The 19,478-nt window shown below is 48.9% G+C and overlaps 2 protein-coding genes across 2 annotated transcripts; one reads left to right on the plus strand and one right to left on the minus strand.

Moving 5' to 3' along the window:
- Positions 1-1,185: 1,185 nt before the first annotated feature.
- On the minus strand, positions 1,186-2,728 carry N7447_006788 (FAD-dependent pyridine nucleotide-disulfide oxidoreductase; the record flags this gene model as incomplete). Its single annotated transcript, XM_057231050.1, has 2 exons — positions 1,186-1,807; positions 1,872-2,728. 2 exons carry the CDS (start codon positions 2,726-2,728, stop codon positions 1,186-1,188), a joined length of 1,479 nt encoding a protein of 492 aa, XP_057086140.1.
- Positions 2,729-3,924: 1,196 nt separating this feature from the next.
- On the plus strand, positions 3,925-19,464 carry sidC (nonribosomal siderophore peptide synthase SidC; the record flags this gene model as incomplete). The annotated part of the gene is made up of 6 exons (XM_057231051.1): positions 3,925-8,200; positions 8,255-11,073; positions 11,142-12,341; positions 12,403-14,440; positions 14,496-19,231; positions 19,309-19,464. 6 exons carry the CDS (start codon positions 3,925-3,927, stop codon positions 19,462-19,464), a joined length of 15,225 nt encoding a protein of 5,074 aa, XP_057086141.1.
- Between the last annotated feature and the right edge of the window lie 14 nt (positions 19,465-19,478).

The raw sequence follows: 19,478 nt of genomic DNA on the forward strand, positions 1-19,478 counted from the left end.
TCAGTGGGAGATTGGGGAAGATCTAATCTCTCGGGTATCCTATGGACCTATGGAGATAAACGCGCATGGGGCGAATATGAAAAATAGGGTAATTTCTTCAGGGAAAATACAAGATCTACTATAATATCGTACGATGCATATGGACGGTTTCCGGAATAAAGAATAAAATTCAGATTTACAGATTTATAGATTTACAGATTTGCAATTTTACAATTTTACAACTTTACAACTTTAAAAAATACAAAGTCATAACAGTGCGTATGCATGCTCCATCTCGCTAACGACTCAACTAGGCAGGTGACGGAGCTCTAGGAAGCCACCTTTACTTAGTGCGGAATCGGGGTTCATTGTATATTTTCTATAAGGGAGAAGCTACAGTCAAGTCCAGTCTAAAATTTCTTAGAAAAAAAAAAAAAAAAAAAAGAAAAAGAAAAACTGCTAAGTCCGATCAGATAAAGATTTCAAGTTATCTGATCCATGCAGGGACCCACTTGCTTTTATCTGATTTGTGATTTTTGACCTTCCAAGGTTTCCAAGGTTGGAACTTCCCATGAAATAAACAAAAATGACAGGCAACCTAGACATCTGTAAATCCCGCACACTCTGTACCCAGTGTACCCAAATACCTTCCAGGATTGGGATCGGCATCGATCAGCGCGTGAGTTTTGATTTTTTGAATTTCATTGTGTCCCGCACTTGCCAAGAAATATTTATATTTGATTAAGAGCTGTTTTTTTTTACCGTACTTCCGATCGGTGTGTACGGAGTACGCCGATTTTACTCCACCTACAGGTCGGGACACGCTTCGGTACTTGTTACCTGCCTAGGAGTATACAGGGATGATCCCAAGTGCCTGAAGATCTGATGGGGTAAGACGGATAATAGGTACCAAGGTTAGTATTATGAGTGTAGAAAACACATCGGAGAAAATCACTGAACAAGCTCATCATTAACAGAAAAGTAAAAAAAAAATAAAGAAAAAGAACCTCTAAATACACAGGATGTCTAAATGTTTCACCCAGAACAGTAAAGGGAGGGGGGAATCATCGAGAGCTGTCTCGCCAGACGCACATTTTTCAAAAAAGAATCTCGGCCCACTTCCCAAAAGCAAACTCGAGACACGAAACGACAATCATGTCACATTTTGTTTCGCACGTTTTTTCGTTTGTTTGTTTTTTATTTTTTTCACAGCATAGCACGCACCCGGGTGTCCTGCACCAACGGAGCGCCAGCTAATTGATCCGCAAAGACGGAGCTAACAATCTCACCACCCCGCACAGCCAGCACCGACAGCAAAGAATCACTCAAACCGTGTGTCTTCTCGTTGCAACCCTGCAGCCAGATACCAGCCTGGGCACTGACCTTGGCACCGTCGAGCGAAACACGGTAATCACGGCCAGGGCTCCAGGCCGACGCGCCGGCGGGCCGCAAGCTGCGCACGTTCTCGAGGAGTTCCTCGTGCGCATCGCGGAGGTAGCCCGTCGCGACCATCAGGGCGTCGACATCCAACACTTCCTTGTCTTCGCTTTCGTTGTTGACCGACTTGACGTGGATGCGCATGCGGTTCGATGCGTTGTGGTGCTCGATTCGGGCCACCTTGGTCTCGGGAAGGATGCGTTGCTGCCATTGTGTCTCGTCGGGGTTCTCCACCCGCTGCAAGTACAGATCGTTGTAGATGGACTCAATCAGTTCCAAGCGAACCACACTGTAGTTGGTGGCTTTTTCGATGGCGATGCGCTTCTTGCGCTCCTCCGCACTCATCTCGTAGAACTTGTCAACGCGCTCGGGGTTGAAGATTTCATTCACACTGAAAAAAAGCAAAAAGTTAGCATTATGATTCTATGGAGCTGTTCATTTGGGGGAAAGCGTACAAGGGAGAGTCATCACTAGGGCGCAAAGCAGTATCACGGAGGATAAGGGTAGTGCGCGAATTGGGGTAACGACGGTGCAGGTCGTGGTAGATCTCGGCGGCACTTTGACCACTGCCAACGACGGCAATGTTGTAAGGAGCCATATCGTCGTTCAACATCTGGGGCAGGTGAGTGCAGTACTTGGAGGAGTGCATGATGCGGGGATCCTGGGGGAAACCAGGAGGCATCTTAGCCTTGCCACCGAGGGCAATGACGACTTTGCGGGAGTTGCGGGAGGAGATCTCGCCTGTACCAGTGTTGCGCGAGACGACGGTAAAGAAGTCGACGACACCACGGGCATTGGTGGGGCCGGGGATGACCTCGACAACCTCCTCGCCATAGTTGACAACGTTAGCAAAGCGTTGGGCACACCAGCGCATGTAGTCCTGAAATTCCACACGGGCAGGTAGGAAAGTGCCCAAGTTGGTGAAGTGGACGAGACGGTTATTGTGGTGCAGGTAGTTGAGGAAAGTGAAGCTGCTGCGGGGATCACGCATAGTCGCGAGATCCTTCATGAAGGAGATCTGCATGCGCGAGCCCGGGACCAGCATACCGGAGTGCCAAGCGAACTGGTTCTGCTTCTCCAGGAAGCAAACCTTAGGCTTGAAGTTGGGGTCCTTGGAGGCACCGAGGGCGGGGTCCATAGCATCATTCAGGGCAATCCCGACAGCAAGTGAAGCTGGGCCAAATCCAACACAGAGCAGATCATGCATCTCATCCGCGCCAGTTGTTCGTAGCAGCGACCGAGGCGGCTGGGGCTGGGTGCGTGGCACCATATCTTTGAGGAAGGAGAGCTCCTTGCGGGTAACGGACTCCATGATTAAAGTGAAAAGGTGAACCAAAAAAAAGTGTATGTATACAGCCGAAAGAGGAAATCCAAGAGCTTCAGGGGAGTTTCCAAGCTTTTCAAATCCAAAGAAAAAAACCCAAAAAGTAGGGAAGGAAAAAGGCTTTATATGCCTTGCCTCTCCGGAAATCAGAGCGGATCAGATAAGTTGACCATGTGGATCCTGAAGGTCTCTGAAGCCCTCGCTTGATCTTTTTTTTGCCAAGTCTCCGTATTTTCCCTTGTTTTTTTCAAATTTTATCAATCAGTCTCCACTGATGGGGGTTTTTTTTAATCTATGGTATGCACCGTTGCATCTTGTATTCTTCCCTATATCGTAATATACCTACATGTAAGACTCGGAGTAGTATGCAATATACCCTACTGGCCCCACTATATGCAAGAAGATAAAAGAAGAAGGTTCTATGCTTCATGCACTCAGAGAATATTCTTCTCTAAAACCCGGCCTTACAGCCGATGTCGGGGAAAAATTGGGGATCGGAGGCCGTATATTAACATGACATGCACGTTGTTACTTCTCTTGGCAACGCATTGGACTCGTTTACAGTGGGGGCCTGCAGGAAAATTCCTCCACTGTATAGGTGGTTATCGTTTTGGTTTTTTTTTTTTCTTTTGTCTACGCTTGGGCATTTGAGAGTGGGGGAGGTGACAATGATATTATGTGCTATTATTACCATACTCCGTGCATATGTAATTCTGTTTACAGTATATTATCGGCTCTTATACGGAGTACGTCATATCAGGACATACACCTGTTTCAGCTAATTCCGAGAGAATATGGTCTGATCTTGAGAATATTACATATAACTATATATAATATATAAACTAGATGAGTGTATTAAATCTGAAAGTAGGACCTCGAGTAAATAAGGAATATTCCAAATATTCCAAATAATACACAATAATATACTTCACCTTTTCCGCGCTTGGCTCGCTGGAGATCATACAAATGCCCCCTCGATTTACGTTGTTAAATCCGAGCCCCCCATTTAGAAAAAAAAAATCCTGTATGTGGGACTCTTTTTTTTTTCACGCGCTTGCATATCCTCTCTAGCCACTCACGTTGCCCCTGATTAGATCGACTAAGCAGAGCCCTCGAGGTATATACTTTACCTTTAAATATGTACTCCGTATGAGAGGGAAAGAGAAAAAAACCCTACACAGGTCATGGACCGATTCACTCAGTTCCCCGCCGTCAATGACGATGATGGTGTTCATATCGTACCCTGGCAGGTGGATGCCCAACTCCCCTCAGACATATTTGCTTTGTCATGGGCAATCTTGCTACGCGCATTTACAACAGATGAGAACCCGGTTTTTTTATTGAATAGTGTGCCAGTCAAGGCAAATCTATCCAACCAAGCGATTCATCCAGCAGATCTGGCCGTATCGGACCTCTCAGTCAAACACACAGCCGTAGTGTTGGGAGATCCTCTGTTCAGTGATGACGGACATCCCCCGGCGTTGCGGTGGACCCTAGACCCCACCACGCAGTTGGGAGCCTTATGTGCGACCGGAGGCATGAATGCCGCTTTCCTGTACCAGTTGGGCAACCAGCTGAAGCAAATTGTGCTGGAGCAGGCTGCTCAGATGGGTATACAGGTGACACTGTCTGCCGCTGAGGTCCCTGATTTAGCGATTTCCAACGCCTCCCCCTCCACACTGTCCGGGCCTCAACTTCTACACGAGCTTGCCCTGCACAGGATCAATGATTCACACCATGCTATTGAATTCCTCGCCGCGGATGGAAACGTTCGTTGCTTGTCCTACCATGACTTGGACCGGCTTTCCTCGGAGTTGGCGGCTAAAATAGCTCGTGCTTCGACAACTTCACAGGGCATACAGAGGGTTGTGCCAGTACTTCTGCCCCAGTCTGTGGAATTGTATATCTCATGGCTGGCCATTCTCAAGGCTGGTGCAGCTTTCTGCCCCTTGAACACCGATGCACCAACAGATCGCATCGAGTTTATCCTGCAAGATGTGGCTGCATCTGTGGTGGTCACAAATAATTCTCTTGCAACAAGGATACCGCCGAAAGAGCAGGTTTCTATTCTTACAGTAGACGATCTTCAAACCAATACCAACATCACAGAGCCATGCTCAGAAAATATCACTTCCACTGATCTGGCATATGTCATGTACACATCTGGCTCTACGGGCCGCCCCAAAGGCGTCGGGGTGTCCCATCTTGCTGCCACCCAGTCACTCCTTGCTCACGATGATTTGATACCCCCTTTCAAGCGCTTTTTACAATTTGCATCTCCCACCTTTGATGTTTCCGTGTTTGAAGTCTTTTTCCCGATGATGCGAGGGTCAACCCTCATCGGCTCCGAGAGAGAGCATATGCTTCTTGATATTTCCCATGTGATGACTACGATGAGAGTTGATGCCGCTGAGTTGACCCCAACGGTAGCAGGAGAGTTGCTGTGCACGCGAGCCGCGGCTCCATCTCTCCGGGTGCTCCTCACAATTGGTGAGATGCTCACTAGGCATGTGGTAGACGAGTTTGGCCAGTCCGAGGGCAGAGATGGCATTCTCCATGGGATGTACGGGCCTACCGAAGCAGCAATCCACTGTACCGCTGCCACCCATTTCCAAGCCAAGGACCGTGTCAATATGATTGGAAAGCCCTTTAAAACAGTTTCCGCATACATCATGTCACTACCCTCCGACGAGCCATCCTCCACGGAGATTCGCCCCCTTTTAGTAGGCCAAATTGGAGAGCTTGTGGTGGGTGGTCCTCAATTGGCAGACGGGTATATCAATCGACCCGAAGAAAATGCCAAGGCTTTTATAGACAGTCCGGTGTATGGCCGACTCTATCGCACGGGAGACAAAGCCCGCATACTCCCCACCGGAGAGATTGAGTGTTTTGGCCGAATTTCCAGCGGCCAGGTGAAACTGCGAGGCCAGCGGATAGAGCTTGGCGAGATCGAGCATGTTATCACCAGCGCCCCCGGTGTCCGCAGTGCTGTAACTATAGTAATCGACGGGAACTTGATTGCTTTTGTTCTGGTTACCGACAAAGGAACGACAGACAGCAGTCTTCGAGATGTCTGTCGTCAGCTGTTGCCTCGCTTCATGATTCCTGGAGAATTCGTGCTCGTCGACCAATTCCCCCAACTTCCCTCGGGCAAGATCGATCGTAGAACACTAGAAGCTGATTTCATTCGCCACCGAAGCACCATTCAGGCTTCTGATGACCAACCCTACCGAGATGAAAAAGAAGAGTCTATCGTTTCGAGCGTGGCTGAGGTGTTAGGCCGACGGCTCTCGTCGACAGAGAGCCTGGGAGCAGCAGGCCTTGATTCGCTAGCAGCAATCCGTCTCGCGTCCCATCTCTTGGATGCAGGAATTCGCTTAGGTGTGGCTACCCTATTGGAGGCCGACTCGGTGGACGGGATCTGGCAGCTCGCCACCAGCCTTGAATCCGTGAGCTCGTCTGACGATACTCAAGCAGCCCTAGAAACCATTCTGCAGTTTGTTTCAGATGCAGGTGCGGCAAGGGTCGACTCGCTGGGTTTGAGCGAGCAGGTTTCGGACATCTTACCGTGCAGCCATATTCAGCAGGCTATGATTTTGGAGACTGTTCGAGACAATAAGGCATACTGCAACTGGATTGAGCTAGAATTCGCGCCCTCTGTCAGTTTAACTTCGGTGCAAAATGCATTTGGTCAACTGGTGAGCCACAACGAGATCCTACGATCTGGATTTTTGGAAATCGGCCTCAAAGATCACTCATATGGTCGCTTCACGTGGAATACCCTTGAAGAGCATGTTTCTGTACAACGGGAACTTGACTACGATTTGGGCTTGGGTGCCGGTCACGATATCTTGAACCCTTTCCGGGTCCAGATCAAGGAAGGGAATGATCATCTCCGCGTGCTGGTGCATATCCACCATGCACTCTATGATGGGTGGTCTTGGCAACTCATGTTGAAAGATCTCAGAAGTATCCTGTCCGGAGAGGAGCTCGATTCTAAACCTTCATATAATGTCGTCGCAAACTTTTTCATTGAGCACAAACTGGATAGATCGGCAACAGAATCCTCAGCCTACTGGCGTGACCAGCTACAGGGTCTTTATCCTGCAAATTTCCCTACTTTCTATGGAAAGTCAGATATTGTACATGCTACTGATAAGGCCACTCGTGTGCTGGAAACATCCATATCAAAACTCAACGAAGTTTCCCAGCATCTTCGCGTCAGCCGGCAAACCATTTTCCAAGCTGCGTTCTGCTATATTCTCTCCTCCTATATCGGAAGCGGCGATGTTACCTTTGGAACTGTCTTTTCAGGCCGGACTCTGCCCCTAAAGGGTATCGAGACTGTTCTCGGTCCCTGTATCAGAACTCTACCTACGCGCATGAACCTTGGCAAAATGCAAGACGTGACTGATCTCCTCTTGGCCATCCAGAACATGAACCGCAAGTCCCTCGAGCATGGCAGTCTTCCTCTTCAGGATATTAAGAAGGCTTCTGGTATCGAATTGGATCGCAGTCTCTTTGACACCGCGCTCGTGTGGCAGGAAAGCATTTGGTCGGACGATGCCCAGAGCTCGCTATTTCGGGAAGTTGGAGCGGGGGAGTTCCTAGAATTTGCACTTTTGCTGGAGTTTGAGCCGCGAAAAGACGACATCTTTGCCCGGGCGACTTATCAAAAGTCCGTGCTACCATTCGAGCAAGCTATGATACTCCTCGGGCAGATTGATTCCGTAGCTTCGACCTTGATTGATAAGATCCATCTTCCGATCCAGGAGATCCCATCATATCTTCCCTCGTCAACGCTGTCAATTCAACATGCAGTGTCGCCCGAGCAAGCTGATCTTCCAAGCTTGGCATCAAGCGTCGAGATGATTGCCTCTACAGACCCCGACCGGGTAGCGGTTGAACTGATGCTCTGGAAGTTAGAAACTCCTGCCCCCTTGGTCGAAAGCATGACCTACGGTCAGCTAAACTCTCGAGCTAATGGCTTTGCGCACCTTTTGCTCCATGTCGGAGTGACAAAAGCCGATTTAATAGCCATTCATCTGACAATATCCCTTGACTTTTACGTTGCCGTGCTTGGAGTTGCTAAGGCCGGTGCCGGTCTCCTCCTACTTCCCCAGGCCTCTTCAGAGATGATTCATTCTATTCTCTCCATGGCGAAATCCAAGTTCTGTATCGTCGATCCCTTGACGGAAAAGAATCATCGGCTGGATTCTTTAAAGTTCGTTCAGCTGATTCACATATCTTATTCGCTGGATATCTATCATGATTTCAATATTCCCTATACCAATGAAGCGTCTGATGTTGCTTATTCTGAAGTGACGCTAATTGAAAATGACTTGACGGAAAACATCGTCATTTCACGGCAAAACTTACAGAGCAATATCAATGCTCTTTCGGGATTGTACCCAACGCCAACCGGGTCGAAAATGTTATCATCTCCTCAAGGATCAGGTGGTAAGTTTCCCATGAAATTTTAACATCTAGATTATCTTTCTAACAATAATACAGCATCAATTTGCCAGACATTCTTCGCTTGGCACGCTGGCATGACATTGTGCTCAGCTACAGACGTACTCATGATGACTCGCATCGAGAAAGTCTGTCAAGACATGCACATAACGCACCTTCACTTGCCTCCCATGCTGATCTCTCGCATTGATCCGCAAGCCGTTCCTAGTGTGCAGTACCTTCTCTCTTCGGGCGAAGAGATGACCCCCAAGCTCCATCACAATTGGGCTGGCAAAGGTCTCCACCAAGCATACAGCAACCATGCACTGGCTCAAATTTGTACCATCCATCCTAATATGCAAGCGTCAACCTATGTTCGAAACATTGGTAGACCCCTGAAGAGCACATCTGCGATGATTGTGGCACATGGAGACTCACTCGTTCTTCTTCCACGCGGCGCCATTGGAGAGTTATGCTTTGGCGGAGATCAAGTTGGGCGCTGCCTACCCGGTACTGAGGCATCGGTGACTGGACGATTCGTTAACCATCCTGAATTCGGTCGTATCTATAGAACGGGTGATTTTGCAAGGCAGCTTCCTGATGGTACACTCATTCTCTCCCGAAGTTCTGGCCTTTCACAGTCATATTCTCCGTCGATTAATCTTGATAAAGTTGATTGTGCTCTTATGTCTTCGGAAATGATTCAAGAATCAGTGAGCATGGTTTTGAGTGAGCCGAAGCTGGGCCAGCAGGCACCACTGGCAGTATTCTGGGTTTCTTCAACGAAATACTCAGATTCGGTGCAAATTGAGGAAGCTACGAATGATCTTTTCAAGGAACTAACGAAGAAACTTTCTTCTTCTAGCCTTCCATCGCTTCTTGTGCTTGTGGACGCGATAGATCTCACCATGTCTTACAAAACTGACCACTTTATGCTGAGGAAACGGTTGGAGCAAATGACAACAAAAGAACTTGCGGTATTTTCTCCAAAGTTAAACGCCAATGATACCGGTGACAGCTTCACCGAGCTTGAGAAGACCATATCTATCACAATATCGGCAATTACTGGCACTGACCAAAGCAACATCCGCAAACACACGTCTTTCTACAGACTGGGTCTGGATTCGCTTTCTGCTATTTCGTTGTCGCGAAAGCTCCAGGAGTCTGGATGTGGAAGGCTTTCTGTGTCTAAAATCCTGCGCCATAGCTCTATTGCTCAACTTGCAGCTGTAATTTCTGCCGCGACTGACGAGAATCAGTCCGAAGAGGATGTGGTGCCCGCGCCACCCACAGTTTTTGATGAAATTCTCATTCATCAAGTAGAAGATGAGTTCAAAACTGCAGCCATAACTGTTCAGAGTCTTTACCCTTGCACTCCACTCCAGGAAGCTATGCTTGCAGCTGAGTCTGGTGGTCGTTCAGCTTATTTCAACCACCTCCTGCTTCTTGTGCACACCAATGCTGATGACATGAGGGCGGCATGGACTAAGATGATGCAAAGACAAGACATTCTTAGAACTTGTTTCACGCAAACCAGTGATAAGCGGTTTGCATATGCTCAAGTTGTACTGGATACATTGGTCTTACCGTGGTCTCATATTGAAACTTCCTCTTCTGAGCTTGGGAACGTCATCAAAGAGAGCAAGTCCAAGTTTGAGGGTCTTTCTCCTGTCAACGGCCAGTTACCTTACTCGCTGACTTTGATAACCGATTCCGATGCGCAGAAGACATATCTTCTGCTGTCCATTCACCATGCACTGTATGACGGAGAAGGTATCGCCCAGTTATTGCATGAGCTCCAACTGTTGCTCTCAAGTCAAGAATTGCCACCAAATGCTCCATTCCGCAACTTCATCGATTACATGACCTCTCTTGATTATGGCTTGTCGGATGAATACTGGGACCAGTACTTGTCTGGTGTTTTACCGACTCTCCTTCTCACACCCAAGCCCGCAGCAAATGCAGATGAGTTGGCATCACAGCAGATTCATACATCCCTAAATGGTTCTTTCATATCGTTCAAACAACAATGCAAAGACCTCTCCGTAACACCATTGAACGTCTTCCACGCTGCGTGGGCCAGACTGCTCTCTCTATACACCGATTCCTCCGACGTCTGCTTCGGCAATGTCTTCAGCTGCAGAACCGTTCCCTTGGATGGCGCAGATCGGATAGTTGGGCCCTGCTTCAACACGCTCCCAGTTCGAATCAAGCCCTCCTCGACTGCAACGAATAGTGACATCATGAAATTGTCCCAACAGAGCAATAACGACATTTTGCCTCACCAACTCAGCCCTCTACGGCGTATTCAACGGCGTGTTCTTGGAGATGGCTCTCGCCTCTTCGACACGCTGGTCATTTTCCAGAACAGAAATACAGCTCTGGATTGCAGTGTCTGGGAACTTCTTCAGGATGAAGGAAACATGGGGTTCCCCTTGATCTGTGAGATCGTTCGCGACGAGTCTGCCGACAACATCAAGATCTGCCTCCACTTCCAAGTATCGCATATCTCGCAAGCTGTGGCTGAGACCATTGCGCAGGACTTTGTGGCCCTTGTTGGACAGATTACTCAATACCCATCTGGTCAGGCATCCGATAAGCGGGTATTGGGGAAAGACATTCCTCGAGTCTTTGAACAGAAGGCACCTGAAGTGACAAAGTCTGTTCAGTTTTTTACCAATTATCGCCAAAAGCGCCCTTTGTCCTACCAGGAGGAGATGGTTCGCGAACTTCTTTGCAAACTCTCTGATGTCAGCTCGGATAATGTGTCCCAGGACACGACGATCTTCCAACTTGGCCTGGATAGTATCAATGCTGTGCAGGTATCGGCCAATCTGCGAGAATTAGGGTATAAGATCTCGTCGAGTGATATTCTCGAGGTATGTCATATTTCTGGGGTTTGAATCTTGATTACGGATCCTATTCTCTACTTACTGACTTGTACCAGGCCGCCTCTATTGATCAAATTGCTTCTCTTCTTAATTCCAGCGCGAAAGTTGTTGAAGAAGTTGAGTTTGACTTTGAACTTTTCCAAACCCATCATTTGCAATCTGTTTGCGAACAACTTGACATTTCTTCGCAAATAGTACAGTCACTTCGCCCTTGTACCCCAGTTCAAAATGGCATGCTGGCGATGTTTACACATTCTTATGGTTCCCTGTACTTCAATCGAATGGCCTTAAGATTCTCAGCACCTCTGGATAAGAAGATTCTGAAAGAATCATGGTCTAAGGTTATGGCTCAGCATGAGATGCTTCGAACAGGCTTTGTTCAATTACGCAATCAGCAGCATCCTTTTGCTATGATAACTTACCATGAAAATATCGAAGTACCATGGCGTGAAACGTTGACTTCCATGGCATACACTCCTGGTGTTCAAGAAAAGCACGCATTGGGAAATCTCCACCAGCCCCCATGGAGCATTGAAGTCGAGGCAGGTGACACTACCAGTGTCATGCATTTCTCTGCATTGCACGCTATTTACGATGCTCAGTCTTTGGCTACCATATTTGCAGACATCAGAGTAGCATATGACGGAAATGACCTGGCTACGCCGGCACCAGTCACCGCAACTCTCGGTCCTATCCTCCTTGAAAGCAGCAGCCAAAGTGAATCTGCACAGCTATTCTGGAAAGAGCTGGCTCCAGAAGTGCAACCCTCCAGATTTCCCGACTTGCATCCTATCCGTACAGATGAGCGTACACTACTCACCACCTCCATTCATTGTGCACAGTCTTGCAAGGCTCTTGAAGATGCCTGTCGAGATATCGGTGTAACCCTTCAAGCAGCGGGACAAGCAGCATGGGCCCGCTTGTTGTCTGCATACACGGGCGAGTCTAATATCACATTTGGAACTGTGCTATCGGGTAGGAACTTATCTGCCGCTGCTCAGCATGCGGTATTTCCATGTTTAGTGACAGTGCCAACCCCTCTGCATATTGGGGGTTCCAACCGACAGCTTTTGGACCGCACGCTGAAGCGGAACGCTTTGTTGATGAAAAATCAGTTCGCGCCTTTGTCGCATGTCCAGCGTTGGCTAGGTAGTGACGAGCCACTCTTCGATACACTATTTGTTTATCAGAAGTTCAGCACGGATTTAGTTGATACCGATGGGTGGGATATCATCGAGGAGGAGACGAAGATTGATGTAAGTAAAACAAACAGACAAGACCTTCACGGTTTGTAGGGTTTGGACTAACATTTTACAGTATCCCGTCTCTGTTGAGTTGATTCCGCATGCGACAGATCTTCAGATTTCGTTGAGCTACCGAGGCGATATTGTCCCCGTGGAGCAAGCAACGATCCTTTTGTGTCAATATGACAAGTTATTGCAGGATACTGTCTTCCGTCCAGATGCCAATTCCGACGGTCATGAGTCTGTGGGTAGCAGTCTGCTATCTATTACTCCTGCCAAAGAAGCACCAATCCCTACCACGGTGTTTTTGCTGCATCAATTCGTCGAAGAGAACGCGCTCAAGATTCCTGATAAGATTGCGTTCGAATTTGCCTTCGGTGACACCGTGGACAGCCTTCAGAAGAAGACTTGGACTTACTGTGAGTTTAATGAACGCGGTAATCAAATTGCCCATTTCCTGCAGGCAAGGGGAGCTATTCCTGGCGGGATTGTGGGAATATGCTTTGACAAGTGCCCTGAAGCCTCTACGGCGATTCTGGGTATCATGAAAGCTGGGTGTGCATATTTGGCTATTGACCCCGGAGCTCCTATCTCTCGCAAACAATTCATGCTGGAGGATTCCGGTACCAGGATTCTACTCTGCAATCAATCGAAAATGGCGGAACTGGAGGGCCTCCCGGCTATTGACATCCAGGCACTTGATGAGCCTGGGCTGCTTGGTGGGGTTTCAACAGACGATGTCTCACTCTCCCGTCCGATTCAGCCAGATGATACTTGTTATTGTCTATACACATCTGGTACAACCGGAACACCGAAGGGCTGCGAGATCACGCACGATAATGCTGTGCAAGCAATGCTAGCATTCCAACGATTGTTCGCAGGACACTGGGATGAAGAGTCTCGGTGGTTGCAATTTGCCTCCTTCCATTTCGACGTCAGTGTTTTGGAACAGTACTGGAGCTGGAGTGTGGGGATTTGCGTCACTTCCTGTCCACGTGATCTGCTGTTTGGGGATCTGACTGGGACGATACAAAAGCTTCAAATTACGCATATCGATCTGACGCCTAGTTTGGCACGACTAGTCCATCCCGATGAAGTCCCGTCCCTTTGTCGTGGAGTCTTCATCACCGGTGGAGAGGCGTTGAAACAAGAAATCCTCGATGCCTGGGGCAAGCATGGTGTTATCTATAATGGCTACGGGCCTACTGAAGTTACCATCGGATGCACTATGCTCCCACGGATGTCTGCCAATGACAAAGCCTCAAACATTGGGCCCCAATTCGATAATGTGGGGTCGTATGTCTTCAAGCCCGGCACCACAACGCCTGTCCTACGTGGTAGCATAGGCGAACTCTGTGTCTCCGGGCCTCTCGTTGGAAAGGGCTACCTGAACCGAGCGGAGCTCACCAAAGAACGATTCCAAGAGCTCCCCGAATTTGGCGACCGCATCTATCGCACAGGCGATCTTGTGAGAATTTTACACGACGGGAGTTTTCAGTTCCTTGGTCGTATCGATGACCAGGTCAAGCTCCGTGGACAGCGACTTGAGATTGGAGAAATTAACGAGGTCATCAAACAAGCCACGCCTGAATTGAACGAAGTCGCTACCCTGGTGATCACGCACCCCAAACAATCTAAGGACCAACTTGTCTCTTTTTTCACGACTGTCACTGCAGATAAGAAAGCTCGTGCTGTCAAAGTTGGAGTCCGATCTTTAGAAGATGATCGCGTCCTGCTGTCGAAGATCAAGGGCGCTTGCCACACTCATCTTCCCGGGTATATGGTGCCTACACATATCATCCCGATGACACGCTTCCCACTCTCTGCCAATAATAAGGCCGATATGAAAGTCTTGAAGAGTATCTATCAGGGGCTTTCTCTGGAGGATATTCAGAAATTGAGCTCAATGAGTGCTGGCCAGCCCACTAACAGTGTCCATGAACAGAAGATCATGTCTGTCCTGGCGAGGTTTATTGATTCTTCTGAAGGGAAGATCTCGTCGTGGTCCAGTATCTACGAGCTTGGTTTGGATTCTATATCTGTTATTGCTTTCTCGAGGAGTCTCCGGGAGGCTGGGTTTTCTCAGGCTCAGCCATCGATCATCATGAAGTGTAAATCTGACGTTTCAGGTGTTGGCTAAGAATGTAATTGGCTAACAATCCACAGATCCTACAGTTTCCGGAATGGCTTCTGCCCTACAAGTGCCTGTCTCATCTTTTGTGTCCGTGGAAGCCATCCAACGAAATTCCAAGCAAGGCATCGAGGCTTTCGCCCACAAGAACTCCCACGCTATCATCGAGCGAATTGGGGCCATCGGCGATGACATCGAAAAAATTGCGCCCTGCACTTCGCTCCAGGAGGGTATCATATACCACTACCTTTCAAGCAGCACGCCATTATACTGCTCATCATTCACTTTCGAGCTAGACCCTTCCGTCAACCTCGAGAATTTATGCGCAGCTTGGGGTCAGGCCCAGAGGGAAGTTCAAATGCTGCGTGCTAAGTTTTTACAATCTCCGGACGGCTACGCCCAAGTTATCATGAAGAAAGATGCTCTACCTTGGTTTCTTACTACGGTCAGCAGCAAGGAGGAGATTGATGACTTGCGCAAACGACGACACGGTCACTGGACCACCCAGATTGACGATCTTTCGTCGAGTCTATGGGAAGTCGGAGTCATATCTTCCCCCGAGGCATCGGTAATGTGCCTGAATATATTCCATGCTCTCTATGATGGAAATAGCCTAATTCTACTCCTCGAATTGGTTGCCCGAAATTATTTCTGCCAGAGCAAGAGTTCGCAGTCAGTCCCGGAGTTCCTCGATGTATTGCACTTGGGTCCCCTTTGTAAAGACCCTGCTGCAGAGTCATTTTGGAAAGAGCATCTTGCTGGCTGCCATAATCGACCTTTCGCCGAGAACGACCAAGTAGACAGCACGCCAATTCTGCTCAAAGCCCAAATGAATTTGACAGAGCAGGTCGATCATCTTCGCCGGACTCTCAATGTTACAGAGCAAGCTGTTCTCCATGCCTGTTGGCTTCTCACTCTCCAGCAGCAATACTCATTCGTGCCACCACTCGGTATCATTGCCTCGGGCAGGGCAATTGATGTACCAGGCATTGGCGACGTTATTGGACCGCTGTTCAATACGATCCCCAGCAACGTTCAGTTGCATGGCTTGGAGTCTTGGTCTGATGTCGCTCGGCGCTGTCATGACTACCACGTGTCCATGATCCCATTCCAATATACTGCACTGCGGGATATTGTGAAATGGCTCGATAAAACCCCCGAAGTTCGATTATTCGACTCTTTGTTTGTCTTCCAGAGGGAAGCTGATAACAACGCATCATTCACAAAAGATCTTTGGCGTACACTGGACTCAGAGGCCCAGCATGAGTACCCTCTGGCATTTGAGATTGTGCGCAACAGCAACCAATCCCTGACAGCCACCATTGCCGCAAAGAGCCATGCGGTATTGTTGGAGGACGCTCAGCTCATGTTGTCCAATTTCGAGCAAATCCTTTCTAGGTTTGCGCAAGACCCCAACAGAGAGCTTCCCAGGGTGAATGGGGAGTTTCTCGCACAAGCTGTGACGAACAGTGAAATGAATGGTCACCACAAGTCTCTGAAAACACGAGTACAAAGCAATGTTGGACTTACCAATGGCTCTTTGTTTGAATGGACTTCCCAAGCTTGCACAATACGCGACGTGATTGAAACCCTTGCGGGAGTGGAGCCGCAATCAATTAGTGAGAACACATCAATCTTTGAAGTTGGACTTGATAGCATCGATGCAATCAAGATCTCCTCGCGGTTGAGCAAAGCCGGCATCAAACTTCCTGTGAGCTCCATCATGCGCCATCGTACAGTGAAGGCGATGAGCGGGCAACTCTCAATAACAAATGGCCATAACAGAGATGGGACATTGCCATTGCTCAATCAGCTAGAGAAATCGTTGGCCAAGTTCCTCAGGGCTGAAGGTCTTCTCCCTACGAACGCGACTCGTATCCTACCAGCCACACCTATCCAAGAAGCTATGGTAGCGGAAATGTTGGCCTCTGGGTACAACCATTATTACAACCATGAAATTCTCGAGCTCGAGCCAGATGTGGACATCGAAAGGATGGAGCGGGCATGGAGAGCTGTCGTTAGAGCCCACCCTATCCTCCGTACTTCATTTGTTGAGGTCTGGGATCCGCAGATTCCTGTTTCGTACGCTCAAATAGTTCACAGCGAGGATCAAATCGATCTGCAGACTGTCTATCTACACGGAGTCTCTGTGGAATCCATTATAGAGAGTCAGCGCTCAAGGGTCCGCAATGAGCTGGCAGGTTGCCCCTTGCTCTCTCTCACCATTGCGGTGGACGGAGCTAAGCGGCATCTTGTTTTGTCGATTGCGCACGCTCTCTATGATGGCTGGTCAATCAATTTGCTGCATGAAGATGTTGCCAAATCCTATATTGATGCAGAGTGTTCACGCCCGCCAGCTGATGACATTCTCGAGCAAATTATTGCCTCGTCTGGCGATGGAGCACTCAGGTTCTGGCGAGCAACACTATCCAATTTTACCCCGGTGTCATTTTCGCCCACAGAGCACGCTGACAATAGCTCGGCCGTCGTTCACCGAGCAGAACAATCGTTAGCCGTTCCACTTTCCAGGGCAGAGATGTTCTGCAGACGCCATGGCATTACTCTCCAGGCGCTTCTTGTTGCTTGCTGGTCTCTTGTTCTTGCCACGCATGTCAAGAAGCTAGATGTGGCATTCGGGCTGGTCCTTTCTGGGCGAAACGTGGCTGACTCTGAGCATGTGATGTTCCCGACCATGAACACTGTCGCCATGCGAGTAATTCTTCATGGGACGCGCGTAGAATTGGTGAGGTATGTGCAGGAGGCTCTCCTAGCGATGTCGGAACATCAACATTTCCCGCTTCGGCGCGTCAGACCAGATACAGGATCGCGGGCGTTGTTTGATACGCTTTTCATGTATCAGAAGAGACCAGTGGAAGATGTTCAAACTGCGTCGCGGCATGTTTTATATAAATCTACTGGTGGAGCAGCTGATGTTGAGTACCCTATTTGCGCTGAAGTTGAAGGTGTCGGGGAGGATCTGGTTGGGCGGGTTGCGTGTCGTGGAAATGTTGTTGGAGATCAAGATACTCTTGCGCTGTTGGGGCAGATGGGCGGTATCCTTTCGTCTATCATTGATGGCCCCTCCGAACCGATTTTCGAGCTCACCAGCGAAGGAGTAAAAATTTGTGGAAGTGCGGCTTTCCATGATGAGTCTGGACAAGATATCGAGACTGATGCAGTGCCCCAGAGACCCAATCACACACAATGGTTGCCCATTGAGTCAAAGATCCGTGAGGTTCTTTCCATTACATCCGGGGTAGCTGAAAGCTCTATTGACAAGAGCTCCACGATTTTCGAGCTTGGTTTGGACAGTATCAGCGCCATCAAGGTAGCTGCACTCCTAAAGAGACAGTCCATCAAGCTTGCGGTCAGTGATATGCTTCGGGCTGGTACCGTCGAAAACATGGCCAAAGCAGCCAACAACAACCAGACGGAGCTCTCGCTCACAAATATATCGCGCATTCTCCACGAGTCACTCGATGGCATCGATGTGACGGAACTTCTACACTCGCATGGTATTGATTCGCAACGAGTGCGGAAGGTGTTCCCCGCAACGGCAGGGCAAACCTATTTCCTCTCAATGCATATCCTAAATCCCGAGGTGTTCTATCCTGAGTTCTACTATATGACATCACGACAATTGAGCCCTCAGGTGCTCGATCGGGCCTGGGCTCAGGTCCTAGACCAGACCCCAATGCTTCGAACGGCATTCGTTCCCACTGCCGATTCTCGGCTATTGCCCTATGTGCAGATCGAGTTTGAGGCTGTGCAAATTCCTGTGGTTTGGCATTCCGAGTTTGATCGGCAACTTATTTCAACAAGACTCAAACAAGAATTTGGGACAGTGCCGGTCGCACTGCATGCCTCCCAGACGGACAAGGGAACGGCGCTTATTCTACAAATCCACCATGCACTGTACGACGCTGTCAGTCTACCCCATATCCTAGACAGACTCGTTGCACACTGCAGTCAAGAGAAGGTTGCCAAGCCAAATCCCGACCTTGGTCTTTCACAGCTCGTGGCATTCCACCATGTTCATTCGCCCGTGGATGTCCGGCGGCAATTCTGGCAAAAGTATCTAGGCCAAATCCCAACAGCGGTAAAACGAGGGGATGACTTCGGCTCTGTACAACACCACTATCGACCGGGGCTGGTTTCAAATATGGCCAGTGTCGAAAAGGTTGCTAAGCGCCAGGGTCTTAGCATTCAGACCGTCTTTTTGGCCATCTATGCTCGAGTGCATTTGCAGGAATTCGGTGCAGCTGAAACAGATGACGCAGGGTCTCACCGGCGGCTAATCGTTGGACTATACCTTGCCAATCGATCTCATTTGATCGAGGGTCTAGCCGAATCTGTGATTCCCACCGTTAACATTGTTCCACTACGGCTGGATGACAAACTCAGCGATTCCAACGAAACCCTCCTTGATGCCGCCCGCAGGATTCAAACTGAAATCAACGAGATCAGCCGACCAGAATACTCGTGTGTTTCTCTCGTGGAAATTGCCGAATGGACGGGCGTTCGAATCGACACTTGCGTCAATTTCCTGCGACTTCCTGAGCCGGAATTGAACGCACCCAGCAACGGAGACGCAAAGTTTTCTCTCACAGCAATTCAACGCGAGGAGTTTGAAGATCTTAGCGGGGTCCCAGTTTCGGAACACGGCCCAATCGAGATTAATGGCAATGGTTTGACGCCACCGGGTGCAGCCGAGATGAGCCCGGGCCTCAAGCATCCGAGCGCCTCAGCGGCTCCTCAACCCATTTTTCAGGTACGTTTGACGAATGCACATCACTTCTGCATCTAACGGTGATCAAGATCTTTACGCAATTGCTTACATTTCAGCAGCCTACGATCGACGTGGAGGCCGCCATCCGCAATGGTCGATTAGATTTTGGGCTCTTCGCACCGGAATCCCGTCTTGACCGAGATACAGCGGAGACTGTAATCGGCGCTATGCGACGGGAGATGTCTGTTTTAGTGACAGGCTTCGAATCAATTTAGAACGTCTAGCGATG

The sequence above is a fragment of the Penicillium robsamsonii genome (assembly GCF_028829455.1).
Source record: "Penicillium robsamsonii strain IBT 29466 chromosome Unknown utg000003l_segment0_segment0, whole genome shotgun sequence".
NCBI classification, from domain to species: domain Eukaryota; kingdom Fungi; phylum Ascomycota; class Eurotiomycetes; order Eurotiales; family Aspergillaceae; genus Penicillium; species Penicillium robsamsonii.